Genomic DNA, 20,212 nt, shown 5'->3' with positions numbered 1-20,212 from the left:
AAGGCAGTACAGTATAGAAACTGTTAAGAGCACAGGCTCTTAAGTGGATCCACAACTTTGAGTTGTGTGACCTTGGACAAATTACTTTTATCTTTCTGATTTCCTATTTGTAACCTATAGATGTTGATACCTACCTCATACAGTTATGAGCATTAAGGAAGATAAAATCTGGAATATAGTAGATGGTCAAATATTGGTTGAATGCATTCTGAAAGAATCAGACTGGCAGATAAGGAATAGATAAGAACAGGGTATTCCTGGGGTAGATTAGGTTAGGTCTTCTGGTTTTCTACTATATTTTGCATTATATCCATGAAACCAGAATTTGTGCCGCAGGGAACTTGCATTTAGTATTTGCTGTTGTGTTAGTTTACTAGGGCTGCTGTAATAAAATACCACAAACTGAGTGACTTGAGCAACGAGTTTATTGGCTCACAGTTTTGGAGGTCAGAAGTCTGAAATCAAGGTGTTGGCCGAGTTGCTTCCTTCTGAGGGCTGTGAGGGAAGGGTGTGTTCCAGGTCTTTAGATCTGGCTTGTAGATGGCCAATTTCATGTTCATCTGGAGTTCTCCCTGTATGCATGTCTGTCTCTTAATTTTCCCTTTTTATAAGGATACCAGATATATTGGATTAGGGCCCACTCTAATGACTTCATCCTCACTTAATTGCCTCTGCAAAACCTTATCTCTAAATAAGGTCACATTCTAACGCCCTGGGAGTTAGGACTTCAGCATATGAATTTTTGAGGGGTATACAGTTCAACCCATAATAGCTATGTGAGACATGAAAGTGAAACAGATTTTTTTAGTTACAATATTTCCATTTTCTAAGCCATGCTTATTTATTAAACTTCGATGTAAACTGATGGCATAGTAACTTTTTCTTTTACTATAACCAAATATTCATTTACTTAAACTTATGGTGAAGTATATCTAGCACTAGAAGAAAATTGGTAGAATGGAACAAAAATTCTTTCTTTTCATGGCTCAGTTATTTGGTATGCTACTAAATTCTCTGAAGGCTGACTTATAGTCATTTTGGCATTTGAGTTGATTTCAGGAATGGTACATATCTTAATATCTAGCAAATACAGAATTTACTGGCCTCCATGTTATATGAAATCTTACTTGTGTTAGTTTTTCAAAGCTGCCATGTACAAGGTACCATAAGCCAAGTGGCTTAAGACAACAGAATATTCTCACAGTTCCAGAACCTAGAAGTCTGAAATAAGGTGTGGGCAGGGCCATGCTCCCCCATAAGTCTCTAGGGAAGGAGCCGTCCTTGCCTCTTCTAGCTCTGGTGGCTGCTGGCAAGCCTTAGAGTTCCTTGGTTTGTGGCAGCATGAATCTCATCTCTTCCTGTCTTCAATGTGGCCTTCTTCCCTGTGTGTCTCCTCTTTCTCTTATCCACTTGTCTTATCTTTCTCTTTAGGAGGGTACCAGTTTTTGGATTAAGGGCCCACCCTAATCCAGGATGACCTCCTTTTAATTTGATTCCATGTGCAAAAACTCTGTTTCCAAATAAGGTCACATTCACAGGTACTGGGGTTAGGACTTCAACATATCTTTTTTGTGGGAACACAGTTCAACCTGCAACGTTTGTCCATTGCTTTAAAAAGTTAGCTTCTTTTAACTTCTCTAATCTTGCAAGTATTCTTGACTAGTAAATGGACAACTTTGTTATCACAGATTAATGTTCTTGAGCCTCACAATTCAGAACCCTCCCAGTGTCTTGATTGTTAACCCATTACCTTGGTTTTCCAGGTAAAGAATTATGCTTCACTTTCAGCTCTTTGTCCTGTTTCAGTAGTTTGTTGCAAATTCTTTTTAAAGTGCCTTTTGTCTCATACTTTCTTTACCAACTCAATGTTATGAGTTATGTTTGAAATTGCTGAACCTACTATGGTATAGTTTACAATAGATTTCAATTCCAGGAGCCTTTTGTAACTGGAACGCATGTTATCTTACTGCTGAGTGCATCTTATCTGTAGTATTTTTTATGAAGACAAGGTATTCTATACAGATAGAATGGTGTGAGCAGGTGCATGGGGATGAATAGGTTTGGGGCTTGATTTAAGAGCTGTGAATATTCACAGTTTTTATCTGGGAAGTAAGGCTGAAAAGTTAGAGACTGTGCCCAGGTTCATCTCCAAAACCAGCCTAACAATGAAGTGTAAATAAATTGGGGAGATCTTTATTTTGGTAAAGTGTAACTGACTTCACTTTTTAAATCTTTAAATAAATGTGTGTGTGTGTAGCTAAAATAAACTATTAAATTTGTCATATACATTTTGTAAAATAAGTGATTTGGGTTTTTGTAGGTATGCTCTGAATGAACTATCTGATAATTTGTCTAATCATGGATACTATTTTAATAACCTTTTCCATTATATTCCATTATATTCTCCATATATTTCTGACATACAATAAAATGTCTTGTAGTCATATTCTTTCTGTGTTAACTTTGCCTTATATAAACTTCACAGTCTTTTTCAAAGGCATTTGGAAAATGTCAGGTTTTTTTTTGTTTTTTGTTTTTTAACTTTCACAAATTGGAAATGTCACAGTCAGACAGCTTCTGAGGAGAAATAGAAGGCTTTTATTGTGAGTCAAGGTTTGAACTTTATTTATTTATTTTTTATTATTTTCTTCTTATTAGTCATCCATTTTATAAACATCATTGTATACATGTCAATCCCAATCACCCAATTCCTCACACCACCACCCCCGCCCCCCCCGTCGCTTTCCCCCCTTGGTGTCCATACGTTTCTTTTTCTACTTCTGTGTCTCAATTTCTGCTCTGCAAACCAGTTCATCTGTACCATTTTTCTAGGTTCCACATATATGCGTTAATATACAGTATTTGTTTTTCTCTTTCTGACTTCACTCTGTATGACAGTCTAGATGCATCCAAGTCTCTACAAATGACCCAATTTCATTCCTTTTTATGGCTGAGTAATATTCCATTGTGTATATGTACCACATCTTCTTTATCCATTCGTCTGTCGATGGGCATTTAGGTTGCTTCCATGACCTGGCTATTGTAAATAGTGCTGCAGTGACCATTGGGGTGCATGTGTCTTTTTGAATTATGCTTTTCTCTGGGTCAATTTACATGCCCACCAACATTGCAAGAGGGTTCCCTTTTCTCCACACCCTCTCCAGAATTTGTTGTTTGTAGATTTTCTGATGATGCCCATTCTAACCAGTGTGAAGTGATACCTCATTGTAGTTCAGATTTGCATTTCTCTAATAATTAGTGATGTTGAGCATCTTTTCATGTGCCTCTTGGCCATCTGTATGTCTTCTTTGGAGAAATGTCTATTTAGGTCTTCTGCCCATTTTTGGATTGGGTTGTTTGTTTTTTTGATATTGAGCTGAATGAGCTGTTTATATATTTTGAAGATTAATCCTTTGTCCATTGATTCGTTTGCAAATATTTTCTCCCATTCTGAGTGTTGTCTTTTCGTCTTCTTTATAGTTTCCTTGGCTGTGCAAAAGCTTTGAAGTTTCATTAGGTTCCATTTGTTTATTTTTGTTTTTATTTCCATTACTCTAGGAGGTGGGTCAAAAAAGAACTTGCTGTGATTTATTTCGAAGAGTGTTCTTCTTATGTTTTCCTCTAAGAGTTTATAGTGTCCAATCTTACATTTAGGTCTTTAATCCATTTTGAGTTTATTTTTGTGTATGGTGTTAGGGAGTGTTCCAACTTCATTCTTTTACATGTAGCTGTCCAGTTTTCCCAGCACCACTTATTGAAGAGGCTGTCTTTTCTCCTTTGTAAACTCTTGCCTCCTTTATCAAAGATAAGGTGACCATATGTGCATGGGTTTAACTCTGGGCTTTCTATCCTGTTCCATTGATCTGTATTTCATTTTCTGTGCCAGTACCATATTGTCTTGATTACTGTAGCTTTGTAGTATAGTCTGAAATCAGGGAGTCTGATTCCTCCAGCTCCGTTTATTCTCTTTTTGATACTTCCTCCTACCCCCAAATTTGTCTTCCTCTGTTCCTTATTGGACACCACCATCCAACCACTTGTCCAAACTACCCTGTCTGTTCCTTTTGACTCCTCCCTCTTTGTACCTTCTAAGTTCAGTTGGTTTCCAAGTCTGCTTCCTACAAGTTTGTCTAGCCATTTCTCTCATATTGCAGAACTTTATGTTTGTTTGCAAATTAAAACGACACTCTTGTTCTTAACATGTGGCTCTCTCCACCTAGAATGATAATCCTCCCCCCTTTGCTGAATTCCTACTTCTTCTTCAAGACTTAGTTTAGTTATTACTTCTTGCAGGAAGGTTCGGGCTGTACTACTGTTCTCCTATAGCAATCTCTTCTGTCATAGCTGTTGTCACATAGAGTTATAATTCTCTTTGTATGTGATTATCTTCTCTTATCAGACTATGAGCTCCTGAAGGCCAGGGACTGTGACCTGTATTTGTCTTCCCTGCATTTAGCCTAGTGTCTGGGGCATGGCAGGTCTCATGAAAACCTTGCTGAAAGAATTAATGTGATTGTGTATGTGTTTTTTCCAGTTAGATATATTTCTGTTGATTTTAAGACTGTAGCAGTTGCACCCTTGTTCCCCTCTGAATTTGGACCCAATTGAGAGAAGTATAAATATCAGGCTGATAAAAGTCAAAATATGAGCTTTATTACTAGTAAAGCTGGGTCAGAAAATATGGTTTGACTTTTGTCTATCATCAGGCTTCCCACTTACTTTCCATCCAAATCTAGACTTTCCAACGATGTGTCTAAGGGACATTCCAGGTTGGCAGAGCAAATGCACTTACCAGCCTTCTGCAAGGAGGACACTCTGAGTTAGACTTCTGGGTAACCCCCTAGTGGCCACGTAGAGACAGCCTTCCAGGACCAAATATACTGATCACGTAGAGGCAGAAAGAGTGACTTGCAGAAGGCAGATTTGAAAGAGAAACGTTTGAGAGTGCACTGTTCATTCATTCAACAAATAGATATGCACTCTCCCTATGTGCTGGGCATTGCGTAAGTGCTAAGGATATATATCCGGAGCTTATGTTTCAAGGCATGCTCAGTTCCTTTGTCCAGACTCACCAGTAAAATAAGTCACTCTTCCTCCTTATAATAGAAATTTTCTCTAGGAAAGGTAGGTCAGGAGAATAGAACAATTTTTCCAAACTGTAGAGCTCATTCCTTAGCTATTGCATGTAAAATAAATTCCAAGGACTGATAATTTTAAGGACAAAGTGGCATGAAATACAGAGAAGCATACCAGAGCAGTCTTTTAGGAAAAGGGGAAATTTCAAAGTTCTGGTCATATTTTAGAAAATCATGTGCGAAGTCTGACCATGATAATTTGTTTTCCTTTGCTCCAGTACTTGATTTAGGATTTTAAAGGCCATTTAGTGCCTCACCCTGATTTATCTCCAGCATGGGTCTGCCAAGTATTCACTTAACGTAAGTTGTTTAGAAAATCTAGTCCACAGGGAGGTATGGTGGTGGCATCTCACAGTGATGGGGAAGTTCTAGGGACCTCAGCCACGAATACCAGTGCACTGTTGGCAGTGAAGTTCTGTCAGGTCAGTATCTTCTGTGACGTTGTTTCCAAATGCCCTAGTATTTGTCATCTCTGTCATTCATTTGGTCTCATAAATGGTGCTTTATATGATTCATTTATTGTAATGTATTAGATTAACTTAAGATGCCGCCGGTATTATCATTTTTTATCCATTGCGTAAGTTAGGTAGTAAGTACAATGTCCTGCGTACCTCAAGTACACAATAAGAAAAAATCATATACGTAGTTCTTTAAATCATTATGCAAGGGGAGTGGTTCTTGAGAACTTGAATGGTCATAGTAGGAAGCGGGGGTTATTTCTAGAAATAGGAATTCTGGTATCCCATCTCTAGAGACTGACTCAGAAGGTCCTGGCTGGGGCCAGGGAGTATTCAGTTAAAAACATATATTCCAGGAGATTGTTTTTCAGATGGCTCATAGAACCCTAAGGAAAGCATTGTACTATGGAAACACAGTTTACTTAGGTAGGATTTCTTATGAGGTAACCTTTTATCATAAGAGAGTAATAAACACATTCACATCTTAAAAGCAGAAGAGTTGAGAGTGTTGTTTTAGTTAGGGAAGTTGAGAGTGTTCTAATTGTTCCCTAGAGATAATGTTTGTTAAGAGTATGGTAGAAAAATCAGCATAATTAGAAATATATAATTCTACCCGGAGATTGAGGGTGAATTTGGTTACTTGCCATTATGGTTTTGTTTGCATGTGCCTTTCGTTTTTAGTAAAGGAATAATCATCTTGTTTTCTGTAGTATTGATTTCTTACAATTTTGTTAGTATTTTTTGTTGTTGCTTGGTTTAAAAAAAAATTTTTTTAACGTCTTTATTGGAGTATAATTGTTTTACAATTGTGTGTTAGTTTCTGCTTTATAACAAAGTGAATCAGCTATACATATACATATATCCCCATATCTCCTCCCTCTTGCGTCTCCCTCCCTCCCACCCTCCCTATCCCACCCCTGTAGGTGGTCACAAAGCACGGAGCTGATCTCCCTGTGCTATGCGGCTGCTTCCCACTAGCTATCTATTTTACATTTGGTAGTGTATATATGTTCATGCCACTCTCTCACTTTGTCCCAGCTTACCCTTCCCCATCCCTGTGTCCTCAAGTCCATTCTGTACGTCTGCATCTTTATTCTTGTCCTGCCCCGAGGAAGAGAAAAACAAATACCGTATGCTAACACATATATATGGAATCTAAAAAAAAACAAAAAACAATTTTGTTATAATTTAAAGGTCTTCATGTTAGGAACCCGTTTTGTGACTTATTCACACATCCCATCACAGTCCCTAGCTTCATACCTTGACTGTAGTAGGCATTTTATAGAACATTAATTACAGATGTGCAGGGACTTTACCAGTTAATAACAAAAAATTATTACATCATTTGATATATTACGATTATAGTTATTATATACCAGAAAAATTAAAGCCAGGTAAACTCTTAAGTTATTATTATTTTTTTAACCAATGTTCTATGTTTCTTTTTTTTTTTTTCCTTACCTTTTTCTTTATCTTCCTTGGCTGGATTATTGCTGCTTTTCCTCATTTTGTAGCTGTAACTGAAAACTTGTCTACTTTGTTTGATGCCTTTAGACATGTCCCAATACTCCGTCTAAGAGAATTAGGATAATCCTAGGTCCTAGGTTGCCTGTGACTGCCAAGATTTATATCACTGGTCCTGGCATAATTATTAATAGCATCCTGAAGTCACTCTAGAGATGCTAAATTACTAAGCATCCCTGGGCCTCAGAACCATCTGAATCAGTGATTTGCAAATGGAGTTCCTGCCTTTACTTATCCATAGAGGTCCTTCTGAGGCTCTGCAAGTTTGTCTTTGCTGTGTTAATGTTAGTGGCTCTTTCTGTATTTTGATTTCTAATGTGAGGATTCATAGACCCTGAAGTTTTGTTGTCCTCTAACAGGTAAGACTAGTAGCATCTTTATTTTTATTGAGAATTTTTGTGTTTTTTAAATGTGGAATTTTTAACTTATTTTAATCTTATTTTTGAACTATACAATAGAAGGTTTTGGCTGTCTCAAGAAAATTTTGCCCTTTCAAAATGGATTCTAAATGGGTGAGAGAGAATTCTTGGGCCATTAGCTTATGTCTAGGCATTGATATAAGAAAAACAATTTTCAAGAACACATAAAAAAACAATATTCCATGGTGTTCCATGAACATTTGTTCATGTTAAGGGTTCTTTACAAGAAGTTCTAACTAAAGGGAAAGTTGTAAGTTCAGTTTCTTTTGTTCTTTTTCATAGTAAAGGAATTTAGATATACACTGATCTCAGTTTTTGTTTATCTTTGAAGAACACATTTTCTTCTTAACGTAAGATACTTCTGTACTCTTTGGCTAGCTTTGTCATATTACATATTTACCAAGATTTGCTCTGAGAAGTGGAAAATAAGTTTTTGTACAAAGCTCCAAAGATTGGTTTGTTGAAATATACTACAGAGATGGAAACTGTCAGAGCCCTCAATTACTTTGCCAACTGTTTCCCTAGCTGGGTATTAAATCTCCTTTTGAAGATAAAGGGTTTTTTGTCAGCTAGAGTTTTTGTTAGACTGTGTTTTAAATAGGACTCTTAAAACACATTTGTGCTTTAGTATTTTACCTTCTCAGTTACATTATAAATTCTACATAGTCTGATTTGCCTTATGCCCTTGTTCCTCTATCTTAATCATAATCCTTAAATTTATCTTTGACCATTACATAATTCTCTCTTCCCCCCAAACATATTAATTGTGCAAAATAATTATCAATATAATAGTCAGTACCATGGTGTGGATTCAAGGGGAAAGTTGTTGTTCACATGCTTTTTTAAACAATTACATATGGAGAAAATGTGATTCCTTTTGTAATTCTTAACAGTACTACTGACATTATCATGGAGGACCTTTAGTCAGTATTTTATCTATTAAACAAAAAAGGGAATCACATACTATTTCAGTTTTCAGTTCTGCCTCATCTAATTTCTTACCTCCGGAGATGGGGACACCGGAGCGCTGTGTACTCCCTTCCAGGACCACCCCTGAGCGCACTTGAAGAAGGTCTGTGGCACGCAGAGTCTGGCCATATGGTCTTAGAAGTAGGGATGAACCATACACTATGTCCTAATGGTGGTGGGGACAGAGGTGTGAGTACTTTTTTTTTCCTGGTTGCAGCTCTGGTTTCTGTATCATCCAGTGGATCCTTTCTTATTTGTTTTGCAAACTAAGCCAACATCAGATGAAATCAATAGAGAATTGTATTTCCTTATTTTAATGTTTGTGGTATTTTTTTTTTCCATATGAGGATTCCAAAAGGTTTTCAAATGCAATCTTGCAGGATTAGATTTTCTAAAAACCATGATTATTCTGTATTTTATTGCTCTTGTCCTTGGGTAACTCTACTGAGTAATATTTTTTTTTTTTTCAGTTAAGTATGATAGTATACTGTAAAGTCTAGGTATAAATCTGTAAATTGACTGTAAGTAGGACAATGCCTAATATATTTTTTTCCTTTAAAATTGTGATAGTGGGGGAAAAATGTGTTGAGTACAGACTGATCACTAGTTGACGCAGCAAAAAGCTGTTTTTTCCCTACAGAGAGTATCTCAGAGTAGTTTTGTGAAGTGTGCAGAGTTTTGTCTATGTTATGCCTTTTGTAGAGGCAAGTATTGCAATGCAGTGGGAAGACCACCTTTTAAAAAAGAATTGGAGCTTTAATTCCATTTACTGCCTTTGTTGTCCTCTTTTCCATGAAGTTTATGTGCCTGGGAATAAAGAACAAGTAGTGAAATTGAGAATGAAAGGAGAGAACGTATAGAATTACATGTGGAAAGAATCATGTAATAAAATACTCCTCTAATGGATTAGAATCCTTTCAAAAGGAACACTTTCCTAAAGATAAGACTATTTTGTTCCCATTTTACTTTGACCCCTATCTAATTAGTCACCAAACCCTTTTGATGCTTCCTTTGTGCCACCTTCTACGTTCCTTCCTTTCTAAGCTCTGGGTCATTAGAAAACGCATTTTGGGTTTTCCATGCGCCGTCCTCCATAGTGAAACTTGCACTGTCCCACCTGCCTGTAATCATCCTCCACTGTCTTCAGTGTATCCTTATAGTTCAGTCTACTTGTTCTGCAGGGGGAGCCCTCAGCTCAAATCCCATGTCCTTCACAAAACCTCCCTTCATTTGACCTGGGAGTGCTTTCTCTCTTCTCTCAACTTCTGTGGCCCTATGGCCATGTGGTCCATTTGACATTAGATGTCCCTTGTCCTCCAGTGTTGTCCAAATCTTGTTTTAGATTTCAATTTTTAAACCTTTGTCTTTTCAAGTAGATAGTTACCTTTTTGATCCCCTGTGGCTCTTAACACAGTGTCTTGTACATGTGTTGAAGTGCAGGAAGAACAGCCGTATTACAGGCTTTATATATGGTGTCTATATGTGTGTGTATGGTATATGTAAATCTACATATTACATGTTTGGTACTTGGGAGGGATATGTGTGAGTGGGACTGTAATATTGCTAAATCTTTTAATTGTATGAAGTGAATGTCTTGTTCTGACACTAACTGAATGAATAACTTGACTTTTAATTTTAACCTTGAAGAGACTATATGTGATGCAGACTCTTTTAAAGGGCTTTGGATACCATAGAGCTCGAGGTCTTGAAGTAATGAATTTTTTAAATCTTCTAATAGAAAAACACGCTGTCTCTTTTCACCTTGATTACTGATAGCTTCCACTAGGCCTAAAAATAAAACATGAATTGTTCAAAGTGATTCGTTTGACATTGTCAGCTATTCGTTGGAGAAATTATATTGTTCTGGCATTTATTTAGTATTTTGTAGTGGGCAGTGTACTTTATCATTTTGATTTTTATACCACATATCGATAGATATTAAATTCATTTTGTTTATCAGTGAACTTTGGGTCCACATTCATTTAGTGAAGGAACATTTTTTGTGAATGTCTGCTATATTCCAGACATGCACAACAATGAACAAAACGTATGGGCTTTATGTTGGAGTGACTCATTTTCTGGGGGGAAAGACAGACATGTGTATAAATAAGTACAATAATTTGTTATAGACACAATGATAGAAATATCATAAAGACCAAAATCCAGTAATCATAGCCATTCCCATTTGAAAGTATGACACCTAGTAAGCCCTAAATATGCCAGAGAATTCCTAATGCATTACATGTTAGAATTAACAGAGATAATATAATTGTTTTGTAGAAGGTATAGATACTGTTAATTTCTCCTTTAATAGATCATGAGACAAACCTAATTCAAAATCATACAGTTGGTTCCCATCATAAGATCTAAACATTCTTCAACTTCAGTGACAGTAACTTATTATTTTTGTTTTAGAGGGTAGCTTTTTCCCAAGTACTCAGTACCATGATGGTGTTTAATAATAGACATTAATAGTTTAATTATTAATAATTTAATAATGGAGATATTACTATTTCCAGTTAGGTTTAAATTATCATTGGTAATATAGTTAGTTGAAAGCATAAGTAACTTATTTTAAAAGGGGTCTTAATTAATTATCCAAACCCCCAGACTTACAAAGCTGCATAGGAAAGCAAATGTCATCACAAACTAGGAGTACTCACTGGTGGACCAGCCACTTAGATTACTGGCCCCATTAAGCAGAATTCTCCCAGCACCCCTGTGTGCCCATGTACCCGATCCGATCCATGGCTTCTATCAGCTCAGCCATGAGGTTTTCTGTGCAGCTACTCAAGTCCTTCTGTGAATGCCTGTTGGATCAGGACGGGTTGGAAATTATTTCTAACACCTCACCATCAAAGAAGGAGGATGATAGAGGTCGATACATTTCACTCCTGCCTGAGGTGAGGACTAGGAGACACTGGTGAATCCACATGATGTCTTGGGTGTCTTTAAAGAAGAAATGGTTAATTTAGGAGGGCAAAATTTACCAAAAAACAAATTTACCAAAAGATTATATATATTATTATATATATATAATGTTCTTAAAGTGGCTTCTATATTCCAGGCAATTTTTATATTGATTTAGTACTCCTAACCCTGAGAGATTGGTAGGATTTTTCTGTTTCCTGACTAAGGCTCAGAGAGCATTATTGAACAGATTGCCCCATGAGCCTGTCTGCACACCACTGTCATATGCAGCTTGGCACTTTTTTTTTGGTCATAATTTTTCTTTCCAGCTATGCCCCAGTTCCATTTTCCCATAGTTCCGTTACCTACTCGAGACTTCCTGTTTCTCCTCCTGCTGTATCATACGTAGGGTTCTAAATTCCATATGCTACAGGAGGAGAATAGTGAGTTACCTTCTCCTTTATGTGTTAGAATTAAATTTAAAGGAAGAATTCATATTGCTTAGACCTGCCAGTTGCTTGAGGCTTTCTTGTGATATGCTTAGCCTCTTTTTCCTTTGGAAAAGACGAGGTTGGGAAGCAGTTGAAAAGTGAGGAGTTAGTTGGAAGGGATCAGAAGCTAGGATGAGAAGGAATTAAAGGGATGCTTCAAGAAAAAAAATATAAGTTTATGTTCTTATTCAAACTATACAAAAATCTATATTTAGTAAACTAGCAATACAATAATAGTATCTTGTTTAAGCTGTTTGGCCTTGTCAGCAGAATTTGATAGGGATATTATCAAGTTCTCCATAGCTTTATATTTGATGTCAGCACGTTAGATAAGTTACAGTGTATTAGTACCTTCTGCTAATTAATTACAAGTAAAGTGAGCTAGGCACTTCCTGGACAGTAGGTAAAAGGATCTAAGAGCAGGAAGATCAGCTAGAAAATCGTCTCTTACAACATGAAGGACTATGTGCAGGTACCTGCAGCTGAACTCGAAAAGCCTTATGAACTGACTTCAACAAGGGAGTCAACCACATTTCTGTGCCTGAGTAGGTCCAGTGATTTTATTTTACTTGTTCTTGTGCTTATAAGTACAGAATTGTCTTATTTAAAATAGAGTTATTTCTTTTGTGATTATTGTTACCACTCACTTTCACCTTGTATTACCTTCAGTATGTTATCATTTTATAGAAACCTTAGTAAATTGAAGCTTTCAAATCTAGTTTCATCTGTCTTCTCTATAGTTGGTAAGTTTTCATGCATAGTAAGTGGTCAAGAAGTTGTTTTTGTTTTGTTTCGTTTTGAACCTCCTGGAGAAGCTCACTGTGATTGTTTATTTCCCTCCATGGCAGTGCATTCCTCATCTGTTAGCCAGACTCATTCCTGCAGTCACGTTCATGGTAATGGTCTGTGGAGAGCTAAAATGTTTAAAGTAATTTGGAAATTGTCTGGTGCTTGGATTCAGAGTGGCAGTTACCCTTTAAAGTCATCAGATCTGGTTGGAATCTCAGCTCCTCTCCTTACCAGCTGTATGATGTGGGACAGATGGGCCTCCCTTAGCCTCTGTTTCCTCGTTTATCACACAAAGCTGGAAATAGCACCTCAGAGAGCTGCCGTAGGAGTAAATGAATGATGCTGTAAAGCACCTAGTGTAGTGCTGCACACATCACGTTCAGAAAATAGCGGTTACCCCACTGGTTCTCCTCTTGTTACTGAAGGCTTGTTGTGAACCACATATAAAATTTGTTGGATTTTTAGATGATTAATTCACAGCAAAGGTCTTCACGTTGTTGGCAATACTATCTCAAGGGCCCTCAAGCACCTCTGCTTACCCTGATTGTGAGCACTTACAGCGTTACTAGTAATAACTACCATTTTATTGAATGCTACTGTGTATTACACCCTTAATAAGAACTTTACATATAGTTTTATTTCATTTTCCCAATAAATATGAAGAAGGCGTTATTACACCCATTTAACTGATAAGGAAACGTAGGTAAAATAAGAGAAGGTAACGTGCCTACCTAGCTGGACAGTGAGAGACCTTGGGTTCACCACAGTCTGTGTGACCCCAGAGCCCCTGCCCTTTAACCCCATGCTACCTATTGGGCATTTTGTCTTTTTACTTATCTGTCTCTTCCAGTACACCCAAGCTTCCTGAAAGTGGGAACTGGATATTATGTGTATTCCAAGTCCCCATTTTTGGAAGCCTCTTTAAACTAAAAGCAGTGTATAATATCAGAAAGTGTCAATGTGAGATGTAATACCTTATTAAGAATTCTTTCTTACTTACTGAAAATTACATAATTTACCATTCTGACAGGAAACTTGAAGCTTTGGGACTTGTTTTTCAGTTCCGTTCTCTCTTTGCCATAATAGCAATTTGAATTTACTATATTTGGCCTTGTGTTAGTGATAGCAAAGTATTCATCCTAATCTTCTTATCAGGTTATAAGCTTCTTTCATCATTGCAGTACCTAGCTCAGTGCCCTGTGTAAGTTAATCACTTGATACATACTTGATTTTAATTTATTTCAGTGTATTAATATTCATCTGAAGTATTTTTATATTAGGTATAGTTGACACAGAAATATGACTTTTGCTTACTTGGCTTTTACCCTTGTTTTTCTTTCTAGCAATCAGGCCTGTGTTTTGCTTTTGGACTTTAAAAAGAGTTCAGGTATTTTGGTGTTAGTCTGAAAAAAATTCCCTAATGGACTCTTTGGAATTTTTTCTTCTATTAAAGTAGAAAACATCCTGAACAATGTATAACATTTCGCATTATCAGCATGTAGTGCCTGTGTATATATTGCTGAATTATTCACTGTTTGTTTTTTAATAACAAGTTTATGAACTTCTCAAGGGCAGGGATCTTGTCTCTTATACTTTCTTGTATCTGTGGCATCTAGCCACAGATGGTGGCTAGGGACATAGCAGGTGCAGATGAAATATTTGGATCTTGATTGATTTGACCACTAATGTCTATGGGTTTGTGGAAAGAGCATGAGGTTTCAGAGTTAGACATTGGATTCTCACCCAGCCATTGCTGTTGAGTAAGTTACTTGGTCAGTTCTGCTACAGTTTCCACTCTTGTAAAGTAGTAATGATAATAATACCTAACTAATTTGCTGGAAATGTTAAATAATGTATGCACACTGCTTTATGATGACTAAAGATGCTGTACATGTCTTAATTCTGTCTTGTTTTTATCAATATAATGGCTCCATGCTACGACAAATCTGGACTCAGTCTTGTATGTTTTGGCCTGTTGGGCACTTACTTGATGTGATATATGACTGCATGCATGAGTCATGTATACTTCATGAGCAGAGTGAGGTCTGGAGAAGTTGTCTGTGGAATAACATTACTCAATAAGATCATAGAAGTCTGCTTAAGTCTGAGTTCTCTTAACTTCTGTCTTAAGTGTTCTCTCATACCATATTTTGGTTTCTAAATACATACAAGTGCACACTTACACACAGACACACATACCCCAGTTTCATAAATCATGGGAAGAATTTTATAATGGCTCAAGACCAACATTCCCATTAAGTTATTAGTTTGTAGTACAAGAAAATGGATCCCTCTTACCTACATAGTTCTTTCCAGAGAGCTGATGTGCCTTACCCAAGGTCATGTAGCCATTTAAGTGAAAGAATTGGAATGAACCGAGGTCTTCTAATCCAAATCCTTGACTCTTTCCAAGATGCCAACAACTGAAAATGTATAGAGCAGCCTTTGAGCATTTTTTGAAATTCCTGGACTTTCCCTCGATGTTGGTTCTCCCTAACTATTGTGGTTCCTTTGTATGATGCATCATATAGATACAGGTGTTACCTGTTTTCACCAGCTACACTAGGAGCGAACTGCCATTTTAAGACCATTGTAGCTGGAGCTGAGTGGATTGGGCTGGGCAGGAAAAGTGAGGGTGAGGGAGGTAAAGGTAGGGGTGGGGGCTGCAGAGAGTAGTAGGAAGTGAGACCAGAAAGGAGGCAAGGTGGGGTACCAGTTGTGTATATGCTTTAGAGGATGAATTGGGTGGGTTTTACGTGGATGTGCGTGCATGCGTGTACACACACACGCGCCCCAAAACAGTTTGAACAGTTTGGTTTGAAACTTTGGAATAATTCATTAGCATGTTCATTTTGACCTGGTGTCTTTGGGGAGGGGAGGAGAAATTTAACTTTTTCACTTCTTCATTAGTAATTGAATTTGCATGCCTTTTTCTATTTCTGGCTGTTTGAACTTTACCCCTTTATTTTAAAGAACCCATAAATATTCAGAAACTTGAATTTCTAGGTCGGCTTACAGTTCGATTAATCTCTGTACTTGGTGATTTTATTCTCTTTGAACAGGAGTGTGTTGCTGCTGTTCTGCTTTGCGTCCTCGCTACAAGCGCCTGGTGGACAACATCTTCCCTGAAGACCCAAAAGTAATTTGATCTGCATCTACTGCTCCTTCTCTTTGCTGGCCCATCCTCCCCCCCGCTGACCTCCCTAAAGGTTTCCCTAATTTCATTTCTCTACTTTTACTCCCAAATCTCATCATGTGCACTACTATTTTTATACTACTCTCCTTTTTTTTAACCTTTAAATGATCCATGCTTGCTTGTCTTGTTTTCAGATTCTTTTCTTAGATTAAGCATAAATTCAGAATGCTGGACGGATGATGTTCTTTAGTCTGTATAGTTCCTCAATTTAAGTAATACTCACTTACCAAAAATTTATGAACTAGTGTCAGATCATTTGTATGAAATGCCAAGAACACAGCTGTGAATACAGACGTGGTCTTCTGCTCTCACCAAGCTCCTAGACAAGTAAATTGGCAATTACAACATTGTGTGAAAGAATATGCTGTGATAGAGAAATAAGTACAGGGTACTGCTGGAGTAGGTAGGAATGATATCTAATCTGGGCTTGGGAGAAGAAAGGCCTGAAGGAAATGAAATCTAGGCTAAGATCCAAAGAATAAATAGGGTTGGCCACACAATTTTCAGAAGAGAATTGAGCAGTAAAGGGAGAATATTCCAGGCAGAGTTTGTTCTCTTTTTACTTAAGTGCTTTTAAATTTTTCATAGAAGTTACTTTATTGTGGAAGACGACTGGTTTCAAAGCAATTGTCTTTGATTGATTTTGTTTGACACTGTCTTAAATTTTCCAAGACTCTTTTAGTCTAGCGTTAAATGGATAGGAACAAAAAAATGTTACATGGGTTTGATTTCCAGAAGTTGCTTTATTTTAAAATGTAGCCAACTCTAGAAACCTTTTGGTTATCTTGATATTAATTTATGAGATACGCCTCATTTTTAATCAAATCTGATTTAAATATTCAGCTATTTGTAGGAGGCCTGCCAATTAAATATTTTGGCTGCGAGATATCCTGGATAATTTATGGCATATAAATAACTCTAAGATATGGTACCTGCCTTTAAGAAGCTTTCCATCCATTTGACTGAAATAAAGCGAAAGCATACTAAATATTAAATCACAATGCATAAATCAGTAAGTAAAATGTTAAGTAAAATAGGTGGTAAAGTTTCTGCCTTTATATCAAGGAGGTATCATATGGGTTGGCAATCTCTGTGAAGCATTCTCAGAAGAAATGCAATTTGCTGAACTTTGAAGGATGTACACCATCTGGAGAAGCAGAGATTAGTCTCTGTTGCCAGCAAGAGAAAAATCATGGTAAAGTAAGAGATACATTTGAGAACAAGAGCCTTCAAATGAAGGTGCCTATAGCCTAATTGAAGTGTAATGAATGATAATTGTACACAATTCCTGATTGGATGTTTCAGAAGTATCATTTAATAGACTGAATATTCAGATCATTTTCTTAAGGAATCTGGAACATACGATTACTGAAGATGAGGTGGAGCACAGATTATGGAGGAATGTGAATGACAGACGAGGCATCTACTTTACCCCCTTTAACTTACAGGCAGTGAGGGAGCTTTGAACACTTTTGATCTTGGGAGTGGTGGCAGGTAAATTAGAGAATGGTTACAGAAAGAATCTTTATTTTTGCCAAGTATTTAGATAAGATTTACTTAAGTAGCAATCTGTAAAATAAGGTTTAAGGAAAAGAAAAGATTTACATGAACCTTGCATACATATGGCAACCATAAACCCAATTGGCTACATTTCTTATTTTTAATTTATTAAACGAGCAAATCTTGTGGTATATCCAAAACGCATCCAACAGTAGGTTCCCAGAGTGCAGAGGTCTACGTGTCATAGTCCTGCCTTCAGAGAGTGCTCGAATGAGGGGAACAAATAACCAAACCTTTTCTTATAATTACTAAAATATATTCTATTCCTTACGCACTATATGCAGTTAATGGAGCTATTTTTCTGTAAAGGAAGGTGTTAGAATAATCCATTGCTTGTGAAAGCATATTTAAATGCTTTTCCTAAATGGGGCATTTATTTAACTTTTTGAAAATTCTGCATATCCAGAATGGTGATTAGCTCTTAAGAGGCTATATCCAGGAAGATTCAGCATAAATATGGATTAATTACCAATCCAAAAAGGGGAAATGTGACACAGGCAACACTTAGAAATACAAAAAATAAGCGTGAAAATATAGATATAAATATAACCTATTTCACTTGTTTTTTTTATTTTTATTTTTAGGATGGCCTTGTTAAAGCTGATATGGAGAAATTGACATTTTATGCTGTATCTGCTCCAGAGAAACTGGATCGAATTGGTTCTTACCTGGCAGAAAGGTTGAGCAGGGATGTTGTCAGACATCGGTCTGGGTAAGGAAACTAATTGCTGCTAATATAGTATCTTTGGAAAATTCTTCCTAGGCTAAATCATCCTATAAATTATTTTGCCATCTAGTCAGGGAAAGATAACATATGGAGAATAAAACATTGTAATATCATATAAGGAAATGTGTAATATCAAATAGATGCTGTAGCTTTTATTACTTTCCTGGTGGTCAGGTTTAAGAATAAGCTCATGTTACTTAACAGAGTTGTTTAAGTATCCATTAATTTTTAAGACTTCCCTAATGGAAATAGTAGAAATTGATTCCCTTAGTCTGTCAGCGCAGTACTGTAATTTAAAAATCAGTCTCAAAATTGAAAACTATCAGAAATTCTGTTAACGAACTGATTTTTATCACAGCTCCAGTTTTACCTATCAGAGGAGCAATAAAGCAGAGCTGTGTTAGGCTTAAGATTCAGAATATGTGCGCATGCTGATTTGACCTGTGCTAGCTGTACATCTACCTATAAATAAAGGTCTACCATCTTAATCCATTCTCTGTGCTTGAACAGCAGTAACTTTGCAGTTTGGTTTATAAATACTTTTCCATATTGTCATTTTATGATACTAGTTTCTTAGAGTATTCCTTTCTCCAAGTGCTATACTGGCTTTCTCTACTTCTGCATTGTTACCATTTAGAGCATTTGATACAAATGTGAGTCTTGATACAAGTAGTTTTTATAGTTGACTGTTCAAGCAAAGTTATCTAAAGTCTGAATTTTAATTTTTAGTACAGGCTTTAAAATCTGATGAATTATATGGTAAAATGTATGATACCTTTCCTTATAATATTGCTGATACTGTTTTATGTACTCATATTTACAAATACAAATAGATTATGTTAGAAATTTAGGCACATTTCTTATAATAACTTTTGGGTTGGATGCAAAGAAATGTGGTTAAAAGCCTGGAAAATGGAGAATATCTGTGTTTACAAAAAAATTCACATGAAGGTAATGTTAAAGAAGCTCTGGAAGAGTTTTTGGTGAGCAGGAGAAAATGGGGTAGTACAGTATAGTTTCTATGTACTTCCATATGAGGAATATTTTATAATCTCAAGATCATTTATGTTGTGTGAAGATTAGGATCTCACTTAGAAGCTGCTAAATTTGCCTTTCTGTGTTCTGTGCATTTAAATAAACTTACTTTAATTATCCCTATGAAAGTGATTAGGAGAATTAAGAGAGCTAGAGATGTGTTGACATTATTTTTCTCTTATATTTAGGTATGTTTTAATTGCTATGGAGGCATTGGACCAACTTCTTATGGCCTGCCATTCTCAAAGCATCAAGCCATTTGTAGAAAGCTTTCTTCATATGGTAGCAAAGCTGCTGGAATCAGGGGAACCAAAGCTTCAAGTTCTTGGAACAAATTCTGTGAGTAAAACTATTCTCTAATTTTAAGTTTAATTAGCATAACTTGGATTAACTCTTCTTAGAGTGTCTATCTGGTAGAAGCAGATGCTCTGGTCAGGGCATTTGGACAACCAGTACAGTGGTAGATGATTAGAACATTTTGTCTCTAGCTTTTATTGTTGCTGCTTGTGAAATCTGGGGTGTTAACCAATCATAAGGAACAACAGAAACTCAGTTGGCCATAAATAGAAGGTTTTTCTTTTCCCCCCAGGCCTTCTTACAGTACTTCTGAACTATCTCTGCTAACAACATTCATTTTCTTTTATCCAGAACCATAGTTTGTTAAACATGTGTGGGGTTGGGGAAGGCATATCTAATAAAGAAAATAAAATACAGTGATAACCTTTCTCCTCTTGTCTTTAGTTTCATTGTATAACCTTCAGTCTTTCGGTTCCAACTTCATCTCTGAGGAAGCTTTCAGGCATTCAACCAATCTATATGTTCCCATCCAGATATTTATCAACAAATAACAGAGTCATGTACTACCTGCTACTGTTTATAGATAACTATTTTGTGGTTAGGAAGTGTAGGGGGTGACTGACAGCATGGATTCTAGGGTTCGACTGCCTTTCTTTGAATTATGCCTATGCCACTTTCTAGCTGTGTATCTTGGGCAAGTTA

General features: G+C 36.6%; 1 protein-coding gene across 5 annotated transcripts in view; it reads left to right on the top strand.

The window, feature by feature from the left end:
- Window positions 1-20,212, top strand: part of EFR3A (EFR3 homolog A) — an 89,131-nt gene that overhangs the window by 13,046 nt on the left and 55,873 nt on the right. For 2 of the 5 annotated variants that reach the window (XM_059901639.1, XM_059901634.1), the window contains exons 2-4: window positions 15,758-15,834; window positions 18,036-18,163; window positions 19,402-19,552. In XM_059901639.1, coding sequence (XP_059757622.1) covers window positions 18,057-18,163; window positions 19,402-19,552 — 258 coding nt within the window. In that variant the 5' untranslated portion in view covers window positions 15,758-15,834; window positions 18,036-18,056. Of the gene's footprint in view, window positions 1-12,432; window positions 12,452-15,757; window positions 15,905-18,035; window positions 18,164-19,401; window positions 19,553-20,212 lie in introns of those variants that run through there. The other 3 variants (XM_059901637.1, XM_059901635.1, XM_059901636.1) reach the window with 3 other exon arrangements.

Source organism: Balaenoptera ricei, chromosome 17, assembly GCF_028023285.1.
Source record: "Balaenoptera ricei isolate mBalRic1 chromosome 17, mBalRic1.hap2, whole genome shotgun sequence".
NCBI lineage: Eukaryota > Metazoa > Chordata > Mammalia > Artiodactyla > Balaenopteridae > Balaenoptera > Balaenoptera ricei.
This window is presented reverse-complemented; position numbering and strand designations above follow the sequence as displayed.